At 37.2% G+C, this 18,064-nt stretch overlaps 1 protein-coding gene and 1 long non-coding RNA gene across 8 annotated transcripts in view; one reads left to right on the forward strand and one right to left on the reverse strand.

The window, feature by feature from the left end:
• The window catches only part of LOC145967325 (uncharacterized), a 363,462-nt gene that overhangs the window by 297,407 nt on the left and 47,991 nt on the right, over window positions 1-18,064 (forward strand). For 4 of the 7 annotated variants that reach the window (XR_014437343.1, XR_014437341.1, XR_014437342.1 and 1 more), the window contains exons 6-12: window positions 7,177-7,338; window positions 7,681-7,737; window positions 11,761-11,827; window positions 13,223-13,388; window positions 13,545-13,773; window positions 14,918-15,175; window positions 17,474-17,572. Coding sequence is in view for 4 of the 7 variants with exons in the window: in XM_083092118.1 (XP_082948244.1) it covers window positions 7,177-7,338; window positions 7,681-7,737; window positions 11,761-11,827; window positions 13,223-13,388; window positions 13,545-13,773; window positions 14,918-15,175; window positions 17,474-17,572 (1,038 nt within the window). In the remaining 3 variants the exon portion in view is untranslated. The remainder of the gene's footprint in view (window positions 1-7,176; window positions 7,339-7,680; window positions 7,738-11,760; window positions 11,828-13,222; window positions 13,389-13,544; window positions 13,774-14,917; window positions 15,176-17,473; window positions 17,573-18,064) is intronic. The other 3 variants (XM_083092120.1, XM_083092119.1, XM_083092121.1) reach the window with 3 other exon arrangements.
• On the reverse strand, window positions 12,655-15,804 carry LOC145967330 (uncharacterized). Its single transcript, XR_014437345.1, has 3 exons — window positions 14,748-15,804; window positions 13,234-13,834; window positions 12,655-12,967 (listed from the first exon to the last, which is right to left on the reverse strand). It is a non-coding gene; the product is annotated as an uncharacterized LOC145967330 (long non-coding RNA).

Below are 18,064 nucleotides of genomic sequence, written 5' to 3' on the forward strand. Positions count from 1 at the left end.
TGTATGTGCATATTTTTATAACTTTAAGAAACTATATATTTATTTAAAAAACTAAAATATCCCACTTTAGAATAAATGGAATAAATGGCGTGCAATCAAGTGTATGATACTAATCTTTTGAGTTTCAAAACACAGATATGTCTCATGCGTTACAAGACCTACTTTGGGAAAGTTTATCACACGAAACTAATATTGTAAAGTGCTCGTAAAAGATACCGTCCTTTCAAATGATAACCAAGACTGTATCATCGCGTTTTGTTAGAAAGTAAATATAATTGTGAATTTGTAAAAGTATTGTGTCTCTGCAATACATCATGTTTCAACTTTTTGGCATTTCATATTATACTCTATTACATTTATATTATACATATACCCTTGTGAAAATCTTTTTTATATCGATCCGTATCGTTCAAAAATCTTTGCATCTATGTCATCGTAACTATTTACATGGCGAGTTTGCCGAGTTTCACACTGCACAACAAGTTTCTCTGCGCTGACTAGCTCATAAATAGCCAACTTCCGTGGCACTCTAGAACCATATAGTTACTCGCAAGCTCCTCTTACCGCCTTTCCTATGTGCAAAATGATATTATTACAGCCGACGCCACTTTTCGAGATAACCGCAGCTTTCCATCGTTCTAACATAGTTTTCTCCAAGTATTATGATTACGCTTGTGACCGAAAATACCGAAGTAATTCCATACCGTGGAATATAGGATCGTATGTTGCTCCCGTTTATACATTGAAGAGCGATACTTTATCAGCGCATATTATCATAAGCGTATATTTAGATTCACGATATATATATGGCGTGGCGGTAATGCTACGAGATTGAATAGTTATCGAATAGTTACAGATTTATAGATACTACGCATCGTAGATTTCGCGATGCGCCACAGATAATTTCGTGCCGCTATTTCGTTCGCAAATCTTGTTCAAGATTCACTACCGCGCGATTCCCGCAAGCTCCATTTATCTTCTGACACGTGTTATGTGCGATATTATACGCAATCTAATATTTGCCGGCGAAAGAGAGAGAGAGAAATTGTTTTTTGAAATATTATTTGACTCAAATAAGCAAAATATATTTAAAAAAAGAGTTTGCTAGCTAATTAACATAAATCAATTTAAATATAATGTATATTGGACTTGATTTGAAAAAGAAATACATTTTAAAATAAATTTTGAGCGATTTTCTCTAATATTTTTCGACTCAACATGCCTCTGAAAATGGCAAGTATTGAAATCGATTCTTCGAGACTACGTGACACTATTCCTCCATTGCGAAACATGAAAAAGATAAACACGTGCCGCTCTTATTTTTTCTCAGTTACATTTATACACCAACGACGTCTCCGATCGCTAACGTCAATTTTCCCAATGGCCGGAAGGTCGATGCAATTTCATTCCGTTTAACTGGCGCTATTATTTCCGTGACCGGAATGTACATACCATCGTCGCTCGATTGTCAAAGCACCGACTACGAGATCAGAGATGTGTTCTCTACGATGATCCAATATTTACTCGAATCGTTCACGACTCGTCATACCGATATAACAATGTTACCCTCGGTATACATTCGATCGATGTGTCAATTCGGCACGCGGGATACGTTCGCCAATTCATTCGCGATTCATCGCCCGCGAGAAAAGCTGGCGGTGCCACGTTTTACGTTTCAATCACTCCGATAATAGCCAAACCGTCTAGCGGTGGTGCGCGTCGCGGTTACGACGTGTCCGAAGTCACTTCGTCTCGTCGATAAACAGCGACCACCGACGGCCACCGCAACGTATCCGTTCAACGGTTCCTCGCCTCTTCGCTTCGTATATATATATGTGTACGCTAGAAGTTGTGTAGACCGTTACCAACCTCGACTTCGTCCCGCGTTACACTGCCACTCGCTCTTACCTAAGTGCCGTGATTACGCCCGTGACCGGAATCGAGACTGTGCCCACTGCATTGCATCGTATTGCCCGAGTACAGAGTTGGAACTGCTTCAGCGGAATTTCAAACAGTAGCGGATCTCTTTCGCGGGGCATGTCTGTTTATTGAGGCGGCAGTCGCCATTAGGATCGAAACTATAGATGGAGAAAACTATCGTGGGTAGTTTTTTGACGTGGGATAAAAATCTGCCCGAAGCGTTAGAATTCTCAGGTGCTGATGTCTTTAATGATTAAGTATCTTTATTGCACCGTGAATAAATAAAATTAATAAAAAACGATAGAATTCACACCGCCCCACATTTGTTTAAATTAATATAAAATGTACTGATAAATAGATTTTATTAATAGTTGAAATTTACAAAGATTTACTAATATTATACTATATTGTTAATTGCATTAATCAATTTTTAGTTAATTGAAGTATTATAATTATATAATTATTAGTTAATTGAAGTATTATAATTATATAATTAAGATTAATTTTTTTCACCGGAATCCGAGGATATATACAGGGTGTATCTGAAATGATGCACTAACTTTAGGAGCGTATTCTAGAGGTCAAAATAAGACTTTTTTTTTCTTATGAACATGGGTCCGCAAATGAACCCCCCTCCGAGCTAAAATTCGAAAATGTGTGAAATTGACCAAACACCCGCAACGCAAATTTATTTATCTCTCAAGAGAGGGTGATAGGTAACGTCAAATTTCTTTTTTTTTTTTTTTTTTCTGAAATACAACCAATTTTCAATTTTTTCCCCAAACTTTAGGGGCCTCTAGCTCGGAGGGGGGTTCATTTGCGGACCCATGTTCATAGGAAAAAAAAGTCTTATTTTGACCTCTAGAATACGCTCCTAAAGTTTAGTGCATCATTTCAGATACACCCTGTATATGTATTAAGCAAAATTTTAAAAGATCAATCTGTCAGTAATTGCAGCAGCTGCTATACTCGTTGGAATTCTTATAATAATAATCGATCTTGTCTCGTACGACAAATAGATGTATATTGTATGTAAAAGATCGTATCTCAAATGGATTAATATTAATACGTATGAAAGAGAATAGATTAATTTATTAAATTAGCTTCTAAAGCTAGATGATATTGCATATTAATACACTTTATGTAATTATTTCGGTTATCGGTAGTTGTTTTAATTGAACGCATATGCATGTTCATTATTCATAACTCTGACAATGATGTTATATGCGCGCAGAGCTTTGTAGTTCAATTTAGTAGTAACCTTATTCACATATTCCATGTCCTCGGGCGATCCCCGAAGAGAACCCCGGAAGCAAATAGATGAGCAAATTACCAGGTCCATGAAATCACAAGATTTGCAATTGCATTCGATGCTATTCGATACAATTTATTAACAGATCTCCAGTATATATCTTATTCAGGATATAAAAAATTTCAGGCGAAAATTCGATTCGTTTTTTCCGAAATAATTTTATTCTCTTATTTCCGAGGATGTGAACTCAATAGCTTGGGAATTCCCTATCCACATAAGCAAATTTGTTGCGGATTTCGGGCTATCACTTCCGTAATATCTCGCACGAATATCCTCGGTTTAGTTTGTCACGTCGAACATTATTACCGGAAAACAAATCTCACGGCAGTTTAACGTCGCCGATGCTGTTAGCTTCCGAATCGGCCGTGTTCGTAAATCAATTCACCCCGATAGGAGTCGCACAGGGGAGACGACGATCCGATTAAAGTCTACCCCATCCCGGCGGAGGAGACGATTACTGCCGCTGCGCAAGAACGATGCGGTTTACGAAGGTTGCATTCCGTGCAACAGCCGGCGGCCCGTTACGATGATCCCGTGCTGCGGGGCGTTCCGGCAGGAGTCTTCACATAGTCGGCTGCGAAGATGACCAGATTACAGGTTTCTCGGTGCAGGAAGTCATGAGATGCTTAATTGCGTTTGTCACGACTCTACAAGGCAGCGTATCTATCTCGGTCCGATGTGTTCGGGCTCTCCTTCTCCTCCTTCCCCTTCCTCTCTTTCTCTCTTTCTATCGGATCGTGTCGAAGCAATAACAATGCCAGGATAAATTAACCGGTAGGCGGTACGGTCGACGCGATGGACCGAGAGCGTCCATAAACCGAGCCTATAAGGAGAGTTCACCAGGTGGCCAGTTAACCGTTTAACCTTAAAAAAATAATAATAATAATAATATATATATATAGAGAGAGAGAGAGCCAACCCTTGGTTGTCTGTTGAACTACTTGCTTCAGATTTTCTCTTCATTTGATCACGCGCTTCATTTGCACGGGCCACCCTCTCGGATACGCTCATAAGTCAGCGAATCTTCGATACGTACCTCGCACCATTTATCCCGGACTATGCGCAGACTACGACGGGTTTATTGTGATTTACGTAACGGATGAAGGAGAGCGATTGCTTAATCTTTCGCCTCCCGATCGAGAAGACTGCGTCATCCCGGAAAAGACGCGGTCGGCAAATCCTCGTCGGCCCGGACGCTAACTGATGGAAATCGTTGCGTACGAAGATGCGCGCGTACTCGCGATCGCAACATTTATTTCCAGACGAGATGCATTACCGAGATGTCGATTTCGCGGTAGATAAATGGGTGAAATTGTTTCTTGGAGCGACTGCTATTTGTATCTGTACATGTCGCGCGCTCCATTGTCTTAACTCGCGATGGAGCAGGAATTCAAGCCCAGTGGGATCCTCATCATTGCGTAAAGTATTTGTTGTGCGCGTGATTAGCATAGGAATTTGTCGGATATTTTTTAAATCGAAATATCGCATTAATATTTTTAATATTAAAAAAAATATTACACAAATTTTTAATCATCTTATTTTTAAATTCTATTACATAAACAAATATTATATTATTATTATATTATTGTTAACTAGCAAAAATAATACTAGAATAAAATTAAATATAGTAAACAAAAAAATAAAAATAAATTTATTTAATAGAAAGAAAGAAAAAAGAAAGAGAGGGGGAAAAAAGATAATGCAATGTCGTGATATAATCGTCATAAAGAAACATGCGCGCGATATAATACGTATTATGCTTTCATATTATATATTATAAGAGGCAAGAATCCGCAATAAAGTCGTCGTATCAGAGAAGATTACATAGACTACCGCAAGAGGTTCGCGGATAAGGGATGCGTTTAAAATGCATCCCCGGACGTTTGGGGATTTCTTTGGTTATTCCGCTTCTCGTCCGTCCGTTGAAGGAGAAAAAGTCAACATCGTGCCAGTAAACAGGAAGCAACGTAAATTCTCAGCCTTGTCTCTAGGTATTATTCAGGCTTAGTGGATGCTACAGCCACGACCGTGGAGGAAGCTCAGTCTGCGAGCTCAAACAAACGGTTCTAATCCGTTTAACATAAATACCACGTGGTTTAATTAAATCGCGCACCGCAAGGTAATCGTCCCGGCGTTGTCTACAGACACACGGCTTTTTCTTCCTTAGGCATCGAGATTACCGAGCGATGGATCGATATTTCTTCATGATGCGACACTTCTTAATTCGGGGAGTCTAGTAAAAGTGCTGCATTAACTTGATTTTGTTTAAGTGTACGGCTAAGCTTATATTTTCAATGCTCCATTTATTCTTTTATCATTCACCATACTTTAATCGCGACTCCAGTAACTATTTTCTTTAAAAATCGATAATATGTCTTTAAAAATCGATAACATGTTAATTTCTAACGAGATATATAAAGTAGAACAGTCATTTTACATGCATTTGTGTACAATATTTACTTATCCAGCACATTAATATTGTTGTTTATTTTGTTAAATCGATTATATATATTTTTTAAGAGCTATAAAGAATTCAAAGAATACAAAATAAACAAAAGAATTTTATCCCAATTAAAAAATAATTTTAATTATGAATTCTATTTCTATTTAATTAACATTATGATTTCTCGAATACTCGAACGTTATTATTTAATATTCTTTGCGATGGCATTTTTAACGACACTTTGTAATGTATTTGGAACATATTTAAATTTAACTATTTATCAGAATGTATCGATAATGAATATATATATTGACACTTTCAGCGATAAATTCGATGCTACAAGCAAAGCTTTTCTCTCTAGTATTTCAGTAACAATACTTTAAAGACAATGTGAAATAATCTCTACAGGCCGCATTCACAGAGTGTCGACGTAATAATTTTCGTCGTGAACATTTCTCGAACGATAGCTCGTTGTACAACGACGACGACGACGACGACATCGCGCTTAAAATAGTAAGGAAAGGGAGATGAATTTCCTTACTCAGGCTAATCTCATAGAAGAGACGGTCCTTTGTAAATACTTCGGAGGCTTTGTCTGAAGTTACCGCGGGAACGAAACTCTCGGGCTTCTATCTTAATCATTCGACTAACGCAGTGCTCGCAATGCAGCCCGTCTTACCCGTACGATTAGAATCTCGCGTTACGTTTTTCCGAAATACACGGAGTCGGAGTGTATTCTCCGCTCTCTCTCTTTCCCACCCCCGCAAGACTCGAAGAACGAGAAATTGACGATCTCCATGGCGACCCTTGCCGCGTCCTGAATATCTTATGCACGAGCCCATTAGCGGCAGAAACGTCGCGAGAATAAATGGCAGCCGCTTTTAAGGAGCTCGACATCCTATAGAATAGGAGACGCTCTATGAAAGGGGACGCTACACCTTCATGCAAAAATGTATTCTCGCGAAAGCGGATTTGTACGATGATCGTAATAAATTATTGTGTCGTTTGTAATCGATGTCCCAGCTATTGCTACCGTGGGTCTCATTATTTTACGTTTGCATAAATTGAATTCTCTGAAAGTAATTTGTTGTAATATTACATTATAGAAGAAGCTAGAAAATAGGGTAAAAGCTTCAAAGAAAAAGAGTAAGATACTGCGATGCGACTTTAAATTTTTCAAATATAAAAACCTCCTTTGATGCATAATATAATGCTTTATATAAAAATGTTTTTATTTATGCCACTAGTTTATATATATATATTTCATTTGTTTTTAGATCTGTTAAGATCAAATGCGTAACGAGTATTACACTCGTACCTTATTCCTATCTTTTATCCCCTGTAGCATAGCAGATGATAGAAAAAGTCTGACGCACCTAATGGAATATGTGTTCTTTGATATAACTAATGGAATGTATGCTCTCGGCAATATATGTAGATTTAATTCGTTTCTAATAAATTGCCACAGTAATCACATCTGTGCTCTATTTTGTTTATACAGGTAGATACTCCTGACAGCGTTCTGCAAAGTGGCTTAGGTCTCGGACCCGATATGGGACACACGATTCTTCGTTCGATGGTGGATCCTAGAGATTACGATCGACTGAGATATTTACAGATGAATGGCGGACAACCAAACAGCTTCGAAGAAACCATACACAGAGTAAATTCCATTTTATCTATATTTTCTACAATAATATTTAGAATCACTTACATGTCTCTAAGAAAATAATTTTAATTTTAATTTCATACATATTGTTTGTGCGTTATTTTCTTAAATATTAGATAATTTCTAAAATAATTATAAAGCAAAGAGATAGATAAAACTAATAACAATAATAATTTATATTAGTGATAGAAATCTTACAAGCGAAAGGCCGCTTGCTCTTATATACAATGCATCCTTGAACTCAATCGGAATGTTCGAAATCACTTGTGAGAAAGTCCCGCATAAAACCTTTTTAAACGAAACTTAAGAACGCTTCTATTCCCTTGCATTTTTCAGCTGAAAGTTCAAGAGGCGCTACGTAAGAAAGAGCGATTCCACAAAGAGCACGAGGAGGTGAGTGCACCTTAAATCCACATCTATCTCTCGATTCTATAACGAGATTTTTCGACGAAATCCAGAGTTTTTACTAACGAACTTGTAAAGGATCTTGCGAGAAGAGGTTAATGCCGAGAATCGCCTATGGCTTGCCGCCATCTCATGCGTCCGCGATTAAATTTCGCTCGATCTCCCCGCAAATGGAAGTAGATTTATCCTTCTTTTCTCCCCAGCGTGTTTCCTCCAAATTGTCTAATGGTTTTTCCATGAGAATATATATATATATCTTCGCATTCTCCTCATGCAAGAATCCCCGTCCCGCGTTTCTCGCCCGCGCAAACATCGTGCACGACTATCAGCGAGCGACAATTTTCGTTATCGTGCGTGCCGATCGTGATAAGGGTGGCGCGCGCCATATCGCGATTAAACCACCCCGCTCGGCTCGTTTATTTTCTTCCTGCGATTCCCCTGTGCATTGCCCGGATCATCGGCAACCCTCTTCTCGTCGTTCGACTGATATTGGCCCTGGGAGCCGGCGGTCTTATCCGATACAATCCTGCCTCCCGCATCGGAATTCTCGCAGAAATTTGCATATATGCGCTATCACCAAGGCCACCTCTCCTCCCCCGCCGATTTCTCTTTACATATATGCATGTACGCGTATCGCTGTCCCCCTTCGTTTTACGTACGCGCGAGAGCTCGTTCTCCGCGAGTCTTTTGCCGCCTCCCCGATCCCCCTCCTTCCACCTTCCTCGTCGGACTGTCTTTCGCCAACTCGATACCTCTTATTATGCAAAACAGCCAGATCAGCGTGATATCATCATAATCGTCAATGCATACCGCGACGTTGCACCGTGAATTTCTTATGCGCGATCTCGCGATACACGCATTAGAGTTTTTCGCGTTTTTCTTATTTTCCGCCGTGGTTTCGCATCGTATGCCTGATCCGGCTTTTCGTTTCTTCTTGTCTCATGTTCATGACCGCGAATCGTAACGTAAAAACATCAAGTAGATATGTTTTGTATTTATTTTCGTTGGTAGTATTCAATTATTTTTTATTAAAATGAAAATGATGAGCTCGTATTATCAAGGGATACTTAATTAAAACATTGCACACTAAGTGACAAAGTTCTACGAATGCTCGACTTGAGTTTTAGTAAGTTTAGTTAACGAAAAAGTTACATGAATTATCAGGACAGAATAATTTCATGATAAAATCAGTTAATTTGTTGCCGAGAGTTCTATAGAAATATTAATAAATAACTCTTTTAATTATATTTTATCGGTTTGATCTGATATTCTTCTATAATTTACTTTGCTAAACAATACCTCGTTTTTGTCGATTTTTTAATAGTCATTCACGATAAAGAAGTTTATCGTCGTTAATTTATCTGTGGTATAAAAGAAGGAATATATACATGAAAAAAAGATCAAGGATGATACTAAAATCAACTACTTGAAAGGAGTATTCGGGATAATGTCGCGCGCGCGACTTTATTAAAAAATTAATTCCGTTAAAAAGTTAGTCGAACGTGTCGTATAAAAGTTATCTTCCCTTCTCGATTGCTTTCATCTACTATATAGATGCTATTATTTGTTGACAAAGTTCCATCGTCGCAATTTCGCAATTTTCTAATAAAAAATTTACAAATGTTTCGAAGATTATGCAACCATAAAAAATTTTTTTATTGTGATTACTATATATTATTAAATATTTAAGATTTTTTTTTTAGTAAAATTAAATTTTACGAATTGCAAATAAATATTGAATATATATATATTTTTTTTTATTTTAACGGCATTTTTAATTTTGTATTAATATCGTAAATCAAAAGAGATTATCGTTTAATTGAATTTGCTTTACTATTGCTAAAATCAATCCAAAAATTCATAGAAATTCTTAGAATTCGTAGAAAATGGTACGCACAATTTTCGGTACCGAAAAAGATACCGAAAATTACACAGATACCCGGTAATGAGGTAAAAGTAGCCGTTTCGATGTAAGACAGAACCGTTTCGATGCAATCAAGTATACCGTGCCGTTCATGCATAAGCGAGCAATTATATAACGCGATGCTCCACGCGAGAGAACACGTACGCTATATTACATACGCTTTGCACGTAACAACATGAGATTTAAGCCACGGTTGCAGCGCGGCAGCTTAGCTCGTTACATATGTCGCGTATCCCCGAGCATTTCTCTCTTCTTCTCTCCCTTTCCCTCTCCTCTCTCTTTTCTCTCCCCGAGTTCGTTCGCCATTTGCCAAAAACTGCCCATTAGAGAAGAATCGCACGCATAAAAGCGAAGTAGCAGGCGTCGGGACGAACTCCAGTTAGGTAGAGAGTAACCGAGCACGAGTCGAGAGTTTTAATTACGCGGACGTAAGCTCCGAAATTTCGCGGAGTTTTAAAGGGGCTGAGAATGGGTCGTTGAAATATTCGAAAACTGTCGACATTACGGGCCGCGAATTTGCACGTAGCGATGGCACGTGGGGAGGATGGGTCTGGGACGAGAATGAGAAAAGGGCGGCGGAGGCACCGAAGAGAGAGACATAGGAAGAAATAAAGCGGCCATGTTCCTTTGAGGCTACGAGGCAATATGGAAATAAAGGTCGGTATCTGTGTAAAAGTTTTAGTGTCACCTTCACCTACGCGAGTTTATTGCTCCCCAGAGAGAAGCTTCTCTTTCTTTTTCTTCCCGATTCTCTACTGCCTCTTCTTTCTATTCTCCTCTCTCTCTCCTTCTTTCTCGTTCTCTCTTTCTCTCTCTTCTCTCGCTTTAGCCTTTATTTCGATTCGGTAGGGATCTACACAGCCGCAGGCGACCTCGACAAACTCCTTTTCCTCTTCCTCTTCTTCTTCTTCCGTCCCAACTGCTGTTCCGATCTTTTTTCTCGCTCAGGAAACAACCTTTGACCGGGCTATCCCTCATCAGGACGTTATTTTTGCAACGTCCTGACCGATAATGGTTTTTCGTTTTGTTTTAACCGATTATCTAGGGACTGGCGGTCTTCCACAGCAGAAAAACCGCGTATATATATGTACACGATTTTTCTTTTTCTTTTCTCATCCTTCCTTTCATCTCTTCTTTACTTTATCGTACGGTTACTACGAGATCTCAAAAACATCGATGGTGGTCCGGTAGCCGGATAACGGCGATTATCCGCCAGTAAAAGAACCCGCGCATGTAAGTTCCCGGTAATACCATTTAAATTACACGCGATTACGCTACCGGTGGCGAGGCATCTCTTCTCGGCATGAAATTTAGTCCTTAGGCGCGCCATTACTTCAATTAACTACTTATGTAGAAACGCAATTTGCGTAGAAATGATATGCTAACGTAATTAGTTTGTAATGAGACTCTGACACATTTAAATAAAATATTTGAATTAAATAGTAGAAATTTTTTAATAGTAAAAAATTTAATAATATATATAAATTTAATAGCTTTATATATATATGTAGAGTATATGCGATGTGAAGCTTTAAGCGAAGGAAGGAAAATTTTAAAAGCTTAATTATTGCACTTAAAATTCATAAGACTTAATTTTACAAGAAGATACGTAAAAGTTAATCCATAAGTATGTGCATGAGAATAATGCTTAGAGAATAATTTTTTTTTATACATAACGATTACATATTAGATATCTTTGTATATTTTTTTATTAATACAATGTTCCAGAATATTCTGAAAAATTATTTGAGTCATCTTTCTTAATTCAAAAAGTACGAGATATCTTTTTTTATTTTTTATTAGATAAAGAATTAAATGAACAAAAAACTTACGTGATACTATGTTAGTTCGCATAATTTTTGAATCGTATAGCAAATGAAATATAACAAATAAAATATGATAAAATCTTGCGATATTCGAAGTCTTTAAACGTTTGATCTTTGATCACATCAGAAGAGAATTGCATCGAAATCAATGAAAGCAATTCCGCGGCATGCAAACATCGGAGCGAATGCGGCTAATAGCAGGTTTTAATCACAATGCCGGATAAACATTTACCCACAACGTCATTATTGTTGCTGTTTCAGATACTGAGGGATATCCGGCAAGGTTTAATGCAGCTGGGACGAGACGGACGGGGTCAGCTCCCTGGGGGTAAGTACATCAAGGACTAACCTCCAGCTAGTTGTCGCCTCGTCTCTCCACGACCTATAACCCGCCCTCTCGCAACCCATCTACGTACGTAGGTGTGGGTGCAAATACGTGTTCAGTGTAGAAGGGAGACGCGCCGGTATGCGTGTACGTTGAACAAAACGCGCACGTGCCAACCGGAATGAGAATCGACTCCAAATGCCTGACACCTCGTACGTAGTCGCTCACTCTCGCGAGACTCATTTTGAGCATTCGTTTCCTGATGGCTCCCCTTCTAGTCTTTTTCAGGAAATCTCGCTCCCCGTAGCCTCAGCAGCTTTTCACGATAAAGTGGAAGCGCACCGGAATGACACCTATGCCTCACAGAAAGGCAACAGAAAAGGAAAAAATGCTTGCGCTACAAAGCTTATCCAATTAACGTCGAAGATGTAAAAAAATTAAAATAGAATATAAAAGTAGAATATAAAAATTAATATAAAAATAGAATATAATATAAAATGGAATATAAAAATTATATTAAAACTAAAATAGAATATAAAAATTAATATAAATTCAGTTTTAACGAAAAAAGATCTTGAAATAAAAAGATTAGCTTCCGTGAGATAAAGATAAAGATAATTAATATTTTGGAAAACAAAAATATGTCGTTTTATAATTTATATATATATACTTTTATTTATATTTTTAATGAAAAATATAAATATTAAATTATAATAAATTTTATTTCTTATATACTTTTAAAATTAATAATATATTTTAAAATTAATTAGTCAAAAAAATACTTAGAAAATTATAGAAAAATTATATAAATTACGTTTAATAACGTGATAATAATTAAAATTTAAGATTAAAGTGTAGTAATAATCACAGTGCGCGATTAATAATATTATTATAAAATACTATTTCACACATTCCAGCATGAGTGGAACATGCTCTATAGTTTATTGTCAATTTATCATCACTACGCTGGTTTTATTTCCTATTCACAAAGGCTGTTGCGGCACGGCTGCGTCGTGAAGCCCCTCGTATACGTGAACTAATCTTGTTATTGTTGGCGCCCGCCATCTTCAATTCCCAAACCCTCTCTTTGCTACCTCTCTTTTTCTTTGCACAATTATACGCACGCTTGTAATTCCTAGATCTCTATACCAAAGGAGAAATCAAATTTTTAAATTCGTTAATTATATTATTAAATATAATTTAATGCATTTCATGATATTCAATATTATATAATGATATATTTTCATAAATTTCAATATATGTCATATGTAAAATATCATTTATTTATTAAGAATTTTCTTCATTCTTAATTGAAAGAAATTAATTATTTGTTTGAAATTATTAATTTCCAATTCATATTTGCAAATGTAAAAAGACAAAATGCGCGTTGATTCGCAGATGATACGTACATGTACGATGAAGACGCGCGATGCGGAGGTGCGGGCGGTTTAGGACCAGGTGGTCAACACTGGTACGATGAACCACCTTACGAATCAGATCCCGAAGACTTTCTTATGGGAGCTAGCGGTGGTCCGGTACCTACCGCGACTATTCAAAATGGAAGGTAACGTTTCCATCTAAATTAAAGCACTTTAAATAAACGTAAATAAAAACTCTCGATTATTAAGTCTCAAATTCGATTCTAATACATGCATTAAATAATTTGTAGCATTAAATAATTAAAATAATTAAATAATTAAATGGTACAATCGAACGTCAGGGTATGCTTTACACTGAACTTGAGGCCGGAGAATCGAGGGGAGGGCGTGATCTCTCTTCGAACAGCTGGTGATATCAGCCTGCCGCGCGATCGCTCGAGAAAAGGTGCGACGTCGACGATGCGAGGTCTCATCGTTCCTCAGGGTCACAATAATCCGCCGACGATTATACCCTTAACACATTCAAGAGCTTCGCGTGAGAGCGGAGATTACGCGAGTAGCGATGTGCAGGTAAGTCCAGCATCGTTGTACGATGATCCGGGTAACCACCACGTGTGCCACAGTCTGTAAACTTTGCACTACAAACATTATATTGTCGTCTCTTTGTTGCTATAGTCAAATTACATCGTCTCTTGTGTATGCCTCGATATTATAAACGACGAAACATACATGGCGAATAATCAGCTTGTTGTAAATACATATACAGGGTGTCAAAAAAAAGCTCTTGTAGCTTACCTCGAGAGCTTTTCAAAATACTATAATAAAGTATTTTTTTCATCGAGTACTTTTCGAGTTATGAGGCTTGAAATAATTTCTTAATTTTTACATAAATTATAAAATATCTAGTAAAATATTCATTTTTCGATTATCTTATCTTAATACTTTTGTATACAAAATAATGAGAGGAATTAATTGGTGTAAAGAAAACATAATTGTTTCGAAAAAAAAAATATGTAATTGTTAATTGCAAATTACATATTTTTTCTTTCGATATTTATGATTTATGTAAAAATTAAGAAAATATTTCAAGCCTCATAACTCGAAAAGTACTCGATGAAAAAATACTTTATTATAGTGTTTTGAAAAGCTCTCGAGGTAAGCTACAAGAGCTTTTTTTGGCAACAGATAGCCCTGATAAACCCTGTATAAAAGAAACAATAATCTATTGTAATTTACAATCTTTTTGATGTGAATTTTTATAATTTTTCGTATTTAGAGAGTAGCGTGGCTAATAAACTTTAACAAACTGAAAAAAGTAGCACACGCTATCTCGCTCCATGTATTCCGCCGCTCGAGATTACTAAATTATCATACCCCAAGTCACATGAATCTCGTTAAGTCGCGGATAATATCATTGCGCCTGGGCGTAATATCGAAGGACCGAATCCCAGTCTAGATAAATCTTGTTAGATTATAGCCATCACTCCACATAGTGGAATTAGTCATTGCGTTCCGATAAGTCCCACGTAAAAAGATCGTTATACCTTGGTTCCCGCCTAAGTTCCGTTCTCCCTCGCGAGAAGCGCGAATTTTCGTGACCTCGCTCGTGTCCCATGGGCGTTTATTTAGGGAAAAGGAGGGAGGGATGGTCGGTCGCTTACGTTTTCTCGCGGGCGTACGTCACGGTGTGATTTATTTAATTTTGGGGCTGTAGAGTGTGAGCTCGAGACTGTCGACTGTGTCGGTGGACACGAGTAGGAGCGACCAGCCTCCGGTGGGCGGTTGCCACCCCGATCGGCCGGAGCATCACCACGAGCACCATCACAACCATCGTCATCATCACGAACATCACCACTCGGTCTCACCCCGATCCAATCAGCGTCATCCCGCCGCTACTAGCACGACCATAACCAACACCGTCGACGCAACGTCACCGCAAAGCAACGCGCAACGTCGCCCGATTCCCAGATATGTTCGTATCTGCCGAACTTGTATACTTGGATAACGTATTGATCCCGTTTCCTCCACCCTGCACAAACACACCGCCAGTTTCCATACTACTAACCCACTCTTGTGCACTTTTCCACGCACGTGACGTACGTGCTCGATCCATTGCACGATCATCGCGCAAACATCGGGTGTCTTTGAACTCGGAAGCGGGAGATGCGGAAGGAAATCGTGACACGCGGAGCGATCACCGTATGCGAATAATTCGACAGCCGCGTCAGCTACGTTTTAGAGAGAAAAAGAAGTAATCGGTGTCCGATATGTTGGTTCAATCCGAGGTACCGAGAGCCATTCATTCGTCGAACCGATAATTAGATCCTGTGATTTACGGATTGTTTGCTGGGAATCAATGGCCGTGTAACGGCCGGTGCGGTGGTTGCGTTGAAATTAATGTTGAGTTTACGTTAGTCGATCTCTCCCTCGTCTATTGAGCAAACGTTATTCTTTGTAGACTTTGCAAACTTGATAACGATCGAGTACCATTTTTGCGAAATTTTGTAGAACGTCGCGTCGTTTGCCAGCGTATTCTGTTTGAATTATCGAAAAATCGTATGTTCCCCATAATTCTTTTCCATTCTTTTTTCTCCATCGATATTCGAGATATCATAATACATAAAAATGAAATATTGAATTTCTTTTGTTAAAAAATAAGAAATTTCAAGTAAAAATGTATAGTAAATTTATAGTATCAATTATCAGGATATTTGATAATTATCGAAAATTTTAAATGAAATTGTTTAATTTATCCGAGTATGTAACTAAAAGATTACATATGAGATTTCTAGCAAACTATTCGTATTTCTCTAATAAAATATAAATAAGAAATATTAGAGAATTCAAAGTACATTACATTTCTGAAGTAGAAAAGATTTATATTTAAGAAATCGGGGAAGCATCGCGTACGTCTATACAGGGTGATTCAAAACAACCTGATGTCTTTGAAATATGATATTCTTGAACGAATTCTAAGACTATTTTTCCTCTTGAAAAATTTTGTCCAAAGCTTAATTTTTTCCCCAGACAGTCAATTTTATTGCACAATATTTGATCCTTTGAAGTGTATTAAATTATTATTGCAGTTTCTACACAATATTTAACAATATTATTACCGTCTAGGAGGGTTATAACGTAACTCTTAAGAATAAAATATCAAAAAAGATAAAAAATAATTTAAAAAATTAAAAAAATTAAAAAATTAAAAAAAATTTTTTTCAAGAGGAAAAATAGTCTTAGAATTTGTTCAAGAATATCATATTTCAAAGACATCAGATTGTTTTGAATCATCCTGTATATTTGATTTATATCTTTATTGTATAAGTTTAATCGCGTACGTGCGATAGTCGAACGTGTAATATTATGATAATCGTGCTTGAAGCAAAAACTGGAAAACCTAATCTGATCAGAGCACCCTAAAATGAGGTGTCTCATTTCCTGCTCTGACGCCTACACAGCACTGACAGCCTCTATATGTATAAATAATACTCACACACTGACACGCCAATATTAAGTATATCACTAACCCATCTAGACCGGCGTGTAGCCTGCATACGCTATTTACTTCTTATGTATAACACGCAATACCCCTCTATTAATATATCGAATGTAACGTGGTTAACATGGTATGCAACATTTTATATACTTAATCCCCAAGACTCATACATATTTGCTGCTATTATTTAGTTTGCTACGCGACAGCTACCTCGAAAGAAATATATATATTTAAAAACGGTTTATAGATTATACATGTGCAATTTTCAAGCATTTAAAAAAATAATTTAATATTAACAAATAAGCGAAAGTTTTAATCATTATTTTATTTATATCATTATTTTGCAATTAAAGTTATGAGGTTGAAAAATAATAGATTTCTGATATACGAACTATATGATACACATATGTATTGAAATATTTTATATCATTAAATAACATCTTTGGAATTGAATAAAAAATGTTGTATACTTTAGAGTAACGATATAATATGTTGTTTAATTTTATATAGTTAATATACTGTAAAAATACTTTTGAGGTGGCTATCGTGTTTGCACGTACAATATATAATAATTTTTGACATTGGGTTCATATCTCTATGTCTCCCACATACCTGCTCTACCACGCTGGTGACAGTATTCGATGTCACCTAGCGATGCTCGTAATCGTCGCCCCTTATCTAACAGCATCCGTGCGCTATTAGATCCATCATAGTGTCCGCTTCTCCCTTCTCGTGCGTTATTAGAACTGTCTCCCGCGAGTATCAACGTTTTAGAGCCGGAGTAGCGGCGAGGAGGGACTATCGCCCAGCCAGAGCAGCGACTACGAAGATCAAGAGGAACTCGAGAGTCAACACTCGGCCGCCGTACACACAGTATGTAACATATGAGGATATTCCTTTGAGAAAACCAGTAGATTCTATTTCTCCGTCCGCACTATTCCCTTCTTCACTATTTCTGCGCGTATGTTCGAACGCATGACATCGTTAATCATTATTACACGAACAGCCGATGTCCAAACAGTACAATAACTGAGAAAAATACACTTGTGCACGACTATTATTTATATGATTAATAGAATCATGAAATTACTGCTTATCCTCTGTTCTATGTTCCTATGTTGTTTAAAGGTAAGTATCTCTCCGAATCAAAATATGCACTAAATAATAGTATTGTAAAATTTTTTCAACTTTGATGCACGCGCGCATTTCGGAAAAGATAATTAAATTTGTAATTAAAAATCATATCGTAAAAATATTTTAATGTTTAGACGAAAAATTTGTATGATAAATTTATAATTCTCTGCCATATTATTAGATCAAGTGAAATTGTTGCCACGTGAAAGCAGGAGAATTAAATGAAAAATA

Source organism: Camponotus vicinus, unplaced genomic scaffold, assembly GCF_025532165.1.
Source record: "Camponotus vicinus isolate PSW18456_S1 unplaced genomic scaffold, iyCamVici1.0 SCAF_2, whole genome shotgun sequence".
Classification (NCBI taxonomy): Eukaryota; Metazoa; Arthropoda; class Insecta; order Hymenoptera; family Formicidae; genus Camponotus; species Camponotus vicinus.